Below are 6,615 nucleotides of genomic sequence, written 5' to 3'. Positions count from 1 at the left end.
TGAAATGGATTGATACAGTAGATGCAACAATGGACTCAAATATAGCAACAATTATTAGGATGGCACAGGATTGTACAGTTTTGTTCTATTGTACATAAGTTTTCTATGACTTGAAGCTAACTCAATGGTGCCTAACAACAACATATACATATGCATGTTATTATTTTCTGAAATATTTGGCCTTTAAAATCTCTGAATGGCTATATATATATATATATATATATATATATATATAAAGTCTTCAATTTTATGCTGGAATGTGAATGAAACAATAATTTCTGTTGATACAAAAGTTTTTTTGTCTCTGGACATTACAGTGTGAATTTTGGATACTAGAAGGTGGAAAATCAAACCTCCTAAACTTCATTAATTCTCACCAAGGATAATTTGCTTCCACCTTGAACACATGGAAAGAAACTAATTTTATACTGTATTGTCAATGAGTTGAAGAGATATGGTTCACTGTGCTATACAATGTTAAATAAATCAAAGGAAACTATTTAAAATTATATAAGAAATTCTCTTTATAACCTAAACCTTTTCCCCCTCAGGTGTAACTTCCATATTTCTTATTTTTCTCCTTTTGTCATCAAACATCAAAGTCCCATATTCCTTGAAATATACTATATATATTGAGATTTTTATCCATATAAAGTCTATACATGAAAATTAATGACTTCTAGGAACTACCACTTTTAAAGAAAGAAATATCTCAAGCCCTAAAAAAATTGCTTCAAAATCACCCTTTCTTAGTTTTTCAAAGCTTATTCCCAACATAATAGTGACCTTTATCCCTGTTTTTCTCATAATTTTACATTGACTCACCACAAATCATGGTGACCCAGCCATAAAAGAATAAAATACCGCCCTGCCTTGCCTCATCCCCATAATCTGTTGTAGATAAGAGTCTTGTGAGCTATAGGATTTTCATTGACTGATTTTTTTTTTAATTGTGATTTTGGTGAAAATTACAGATCAAATTCACTTTCCATACAGCAGTTCACATAACCCTGTCTCATGAAATTGACCACAATTCATCACAATGCAACAGCTCCCCTCCCACTTCCTCCTGACAGCTACCTCTTCCCTGTGTCCATCACTCCATGCACTCCCGCCCCCTAAGCTGTCTCACTATGCATAAAAAGCCCTTCCTTCTCTCACAATTGTTCTCTCCAAGGAGTGAATCCACCCCAGGTAAATGTTCAACTCACATGCCTGTGTTTTGCCTGGCTGGAAGCCACAGGTGTGGGCTCTATTCCAGACCTGAATGGCAGCCAGGAGCCATAGTCTCAATGGTTCCACCAGGCTCTATCAGACCAGCAAACCTGGTCCCCCTACCTTTTTTTTTCTCCAAATGATTTTGAGTTTTATTCCACATTGTTCTGCCTCTCTATGCAGGATCTCCTACATAGATCTATCTCGAAGTGGTTGGCAGTAGTAGCCAGGCACCGTCTAGTTCTTCTGGTCTCATAGTCATATAGGCTGCAGGTCACATGGTGTACCAGCCGCTAGGATTATTTCTTTGGTCCTAACTAAATCTTTGGTTTTTTTCATTCTTCTTTTCTCTGGACAAGGAGAAACTCATTGTTTTATCTAGTTGGCTGCTTGCAAGCTTTTAAGATCCCAGTTGCTACTCGTCATTGACTGATTTTTGAAAACATCACCAGAACTTTCTTCCTAGCTTATTTTAGTGTGGCCATTCCCCTGAAATCTATTCAGCATCTTAGCAACACACAGGTCTTCACTAACAGAAGGATAATGGTTGCACATGGGATGCAGTGCTCAGGAACCAAATTCACATCTCTAGCATGGAAGGTGAAAATTCTACCACTGACCCACCACTGACCCCAAAACAAAATGTTATCTAATTAAAATCAAACAAAACAAAAATATGACAACATAACAAAGATAACAGCAGATTTGCATACCAGAATGAATGAATTTATTAATTGATACCATTAGTTTTGTCCACTGCAAATAAAACAAATCAATAATAAATATACTAATTCATCCATTAATTCATTAATATAATACATTAATTCAATATAATTAATAAGTAGTCCATTAATTCATCTCCTGCCTCATTCAATTAATGAATTCCATTAACTAATTCAATGGAATAATTCATTAAATTTTGCATATGTTAGAGACAGTTTTTTGATCACTACTTGGTGGCTGGAGAAAAAGTAAGAAGATGATCAGAAAGTATGAGGAGAGATGATAATGAAAACAGTGAAGATGATAGGAAATCTAATTATAAACCAGACATATTACACAAAAGATCTGGGATTCAACAAGTTGATCAATATAAGCCAGATCTACAAGTTGGTCTGTAACAAGAAGACTGGTAGCTCATAGAAGGAAAGTAGTTTGAGTAGCAGAATCTGGAGCCATACACCAAGGAAGGGAAATCACAGACACCATAACTCAGGGGACTGAATCTACTGGATCCACAGCTGAGTGAGTAGCAGCTTCTGCATCCATAGCCTAGAGAGCATTTGGTTCTGGAGCCAAAGCCCAGAGATCCAGTGTAAGTCATCAGGCATGGACTGCAGAGCCTGGATGTCCTTGGGCAGAAGCAGGATGTCTGGCAGGGGATGGACACCACCTGGGACTTCTGGCAGCTGCTGGGCTCACAGCACTTCTCCTGACAGCCCCTGTAGTGAGAGGAACCCAACTGACAAGTGCTGGGAGAGCAGAAATCAGTGCTGTAAACCAGGTTCATGGGAGAAGAAGAAACACAAGAGGGGACTGGGTAGTGAAAGCAGCCACCGAGAGAACATGAGGAGAAGATTCCAGAGCAGCAGTTGTAGGACATGTTGATAAGAGATGTGAGTTCAACTGAGTTACAGGGAGAAGATTCTGAATTCTAATGCTACCTTTCAGACTGGACCACTTGTATACTCTCACCAGTGGGTGTGGCACAATGCAGGGTTTTGTTCTCCACATGGGTCTCCTTGATTTGCATATGCATAATTTTATAATCTTCTCTATAATTGCAACTACATTTGAATAGTTTTCCACATCTTGGTTTTATGGGTTCTATAATTTTATTGTTACAATACAAAGCCAATAAAAATTTCTACAACAGAGTTTGTAAGACTAGAATGCTCAACCTATCAAGGCCAGGAAAGCCCCTCCTTTCCTCCATGCCATCAACCTGTATGTAGCTGCTCCTACTTTGCTCAGGATATTTTCTGTCACTGTTCTACTATGTCAAATAGTCAGTGCCATGACTGTTTTTATAAGAGTCCCTTTAATGAATAGTTCTACATGTCACCTATAATTAACATTCTTTAAATTTATTTTCCATTTTTCAAATGCTATCATACAGTGCTTCTCACATCCAATGGAGGGATGTGAATAATATAAGGAAAAAATGGTTAAAATAACAAGGAACCAGATAAACATTTAAAGACAAAATGGTTCAAGAAGGCTGAATTGAAACAGAGAAAGAAGCAGCAGCCAATTTGGACACATGTGAAGAGATAGTGGAGTTGAGATAATGGTGAAACCTAGTAATAAAAATGAAGGACAAGGACTTCAGACTTCTCTTCTACTTACTTTCTTCCTTTTTTTTTCTTTCCATCTAAATGTAAATGAAATCAAATTGCTTAATAATGAATCTATTTTATGAACTTTCCATCATCCAAATTTTAAAGACACTAGGGCCCGAATCTTAGAATAACTATGATTTTTTATTGCTCAGATATTGAATGAATTTTGTGCTTTTCAAAATTTGTTGCTGTTGTTATGTGCCATCAAGTCAGACCCGACTCATAGCGACCCCTCCTTGGGTTTCTGAGGTAGTATCGCTATATAAGTAGATTGCCCAACCTTCCTTCGAGGAATGGCTGTGGGTTTGAACTGCCAGCCTTCTGGTTAGCAGTCAAGTGCCTTAGGTACTGTGCTACCAGAGCTTCCTTTTCAAAATTAGTTCCCTTTTTATAATTTCCTCCCCAAGTATATAATTCTCTCTTTCTTTCATCACTCTTACTTTTCATTTTATTTTTTCTTTTGACATGTGATATTTGAATATTAATTTCCCATGGTCTCATTATATCAGGCAAATTTGCACTTAAATAAACACTGATAGGAAGGAAAATAATTTTAGAAGAAAGCATTAAAATTCAAGAAAGAATATAGTGAAAATTTGCCAACTGGATTCCATAGGAAGCAGGCATTGAGATGAGGTTAGAAGCCTAAAATGTCATTGGAGAGTAGTTGTTATTGTTGTAGGTGTTGTGTAGTTGACTTCAATTCATAGTGACCCTATGTGCAACAGAACCAAATACTGCTTGGTCCTGCGCCATCCTCATGATGCTTGCTATGTTTGAGCACATCATCTCAGCCTCTGTGTCAATCCATGTTGTTGATGATCTTCCCCTTTCTTCCTTACCCTCTATACCTTATCAAGCATGATATCCTTCTCCAGGGCCTGGTCCTGTCTATCAATATCACCAAACCAGGTGAGACAAAGTCTGGCCATTCTCTCTTCTAAGGAGTAATCTGGCTGTACTTCCAGGACAGATTTGTTTGTTCTTCTGGAAGTTCATGCTATTTTCAGTATTCTTTACCAAAACCACAATTTAAAGGCATGAACTCTTTTTTGGTCTTCTTTATTTCTTATCTAGCTTTCATATGCATACGAGGCGATTGAAAATATTGTGGCTTGGGTCAGGGGTACCTTAGTCTTCAAAGTGACGTTTATTCTCTTTTACACTTTAAAGTGATCTTTTGCAGCAGCTTTGACTAGTACAAAAGGACATTTGATTACTTGACTGCTACTTCCATGGGTGTTGATTATGGATCAAAGTAAGATGAAATCCCTGACAACTTCCAACTTTTCTTCATTGATTGTATACTTGCCCAGTTGTGAGGATTTTTCTTTTCTATATGCTGAGGAGTAACCCATACTAGAGACTATAGTCTTTGATCTTCATCAGTAAGTACTTCAAGTCATCTTCATTTTTCAGTAAGTAAGGTTGTGCCATCTGCCTATCAACCTGTTAATGAGTCTTCCTCCAATGCTGATGCTGGTTTCTTCTTCATATAGATTATTATTCAGATTATTGGTTCAGCATACAGATTGTATAAGCATGATGAAAGGATGGATTTCAAAGAGAAGCTCGAGAAGACAAAGTCAATTATTATAATCAACTGTGCCAATACCTGCGGTTAGAAAACCAAAAGGGAAGAACACAGCATTTCTCATCCTGAAAGAACCGAAGAAAAACTTCAAGCCTCAAGTTGCAATATTGAAAGATTCTATGGGCAAAATATTAAATAACGCAGGAAGCATCAACGGAACATGCAAGGAATACACAGTCACTGTGCAGAAAGAATTAGTAGATGTTCATCTATTTCAGGAGATGGCATATAATCGAGAACCAATGGTATTGAAGGAAGTCGTCAAAGCTGCACTGAAGGAATTGACAAAAAACAAGACTCCAGACTTTTGTAGTTTCTTTGTATAGGTCATTTGTGTTCCTAGTAAGATTTATCTCCAATATCTTATATTTTTGGTAGTTGTTTTAAACAGTATTGGTTTTCTTATTTCCTTTTCAGAGACATCTTTGTTGGTGCAGAGGAATCCAATTGAATTTTGTATGTTAATCTTGTATCCTACCACAGTGCTAAATCATTCAATAAGTTCTAGTAGTTTTCTTGCTGAGTCTCTTGGGTTTTCTACATATAGGATGAAATCATCTGCAAATAGGAATAATTTTACTTTGTTATTAACAATTTAGATACCTTTGATTTCCTTTGCTGCCTTATTGCCTTGGTTAGGACTTCCAATACAATGTTGAATAGAAGTGTAGTTAGAGGACATCCTTGTCTGGTTCCTGTTCACAAGGGGAATGTTTTCAGTCTCTCCATTGAGAAAAATGTTGGTTGTTGGTTTTGCTTTTATCCCCTTTATTATGTTGAGGAATTTCTCTTTTATTCGTGGTTTTCTGAAAGTTTTTTTAATCATGAATGCATGTTGTATTTTGTCAAATGCTTTTTCTTCATCTATATGATGATGTGGTTCTTTTTCTTTATTATACTTATGTGATGGGTTACACTGATTGTTTTTCTAATGTTGACCCATCCTTGCATACCTAATATGAATGCCACTTGGTCATGAGTATTATGATTAATTATTGATATGTTGCTGGAGTCTATTGGCTAGGATTTTGTTGAAGATTTTTGCATCTATACTCATGAGGGATATTGGTCTGTAGTTTTCCTATTTAATGCTGTCTTTGTCTGGTTTTAGTATCAGAGTTCTGCTGGCTTCATAAAATGAATTTGGGAGGATTCCATGCTTTCCTAAGTTCTGGAATAGTTTGAGTAGGGTTGGTGTTAGCTCCTCTCTGAATGACTGGTAGAATTCTCCAGTGAAACTATCTGGGCTAGTATATATTTTTTGTTTGTAATGTTTTAAAGACATCTTTAATTTCTTCTTTTGTAATGGGTCTGTTCAGATTTTCTACATCTGTCTGTGTTATTGTAGGTGAGTAGTGTGTTTCCGGAGCTCTGGTAGCATAGTGGCTAAAGCACTTGACTGCTAACCAGACGGCTGGCGGTTCAAACCCACCAGCCACTCCTCAGAAGGAAGGTTGGGCAATC

The 6,615-nt window shown here is 36.9% G+C and overlaps 1 protein-coding gene across 1 annotated transcript; it reads right to left on the bottom strand.

Annotated features, from left to right (window-relative positions):
* Positions 1-2,302: 2,302 nt before the first annotated feature.
* On the bottom strand, positions 2,303-2,863 carry LOC122150227 (keratin-associated protein 13-1-like). The gene has a single exon (XM_042781336.1). The coding sequence runs from the start codon at positions 2,816-2,818 to the stop codon at positions 2,303-2,305; it is 516 nt and encodes a 171-aa protein (XP_042637270.1). The 5' UTR covers positions 2,819-2,863.
* Between the last annotated feature and the right edge of the window lie 3,752 nt (positions 2,864-6,615).

The sequence above is a fragment of the Orycteropus afer genome, unplaced genomic scaffold, assembly GCF_000298275.1.
Source record: "Orycteropus afer afer isolate SDZICR_OR568_19922 unplaced genomic scaffold, OryAfe1.0 scaffold00108, whole genome shotgun sequence".
NCBI classification, from domain to species: domain Eukaryota; kingdom Metazoa; phylum Chordata; class Mammalia; order Tubulidentata; family Orycteropodidae; genus Orycteropus; species Orycteropus afer.
This window is presented reverse-complemented; position numbering and strand designations above follow the sequence as displayed.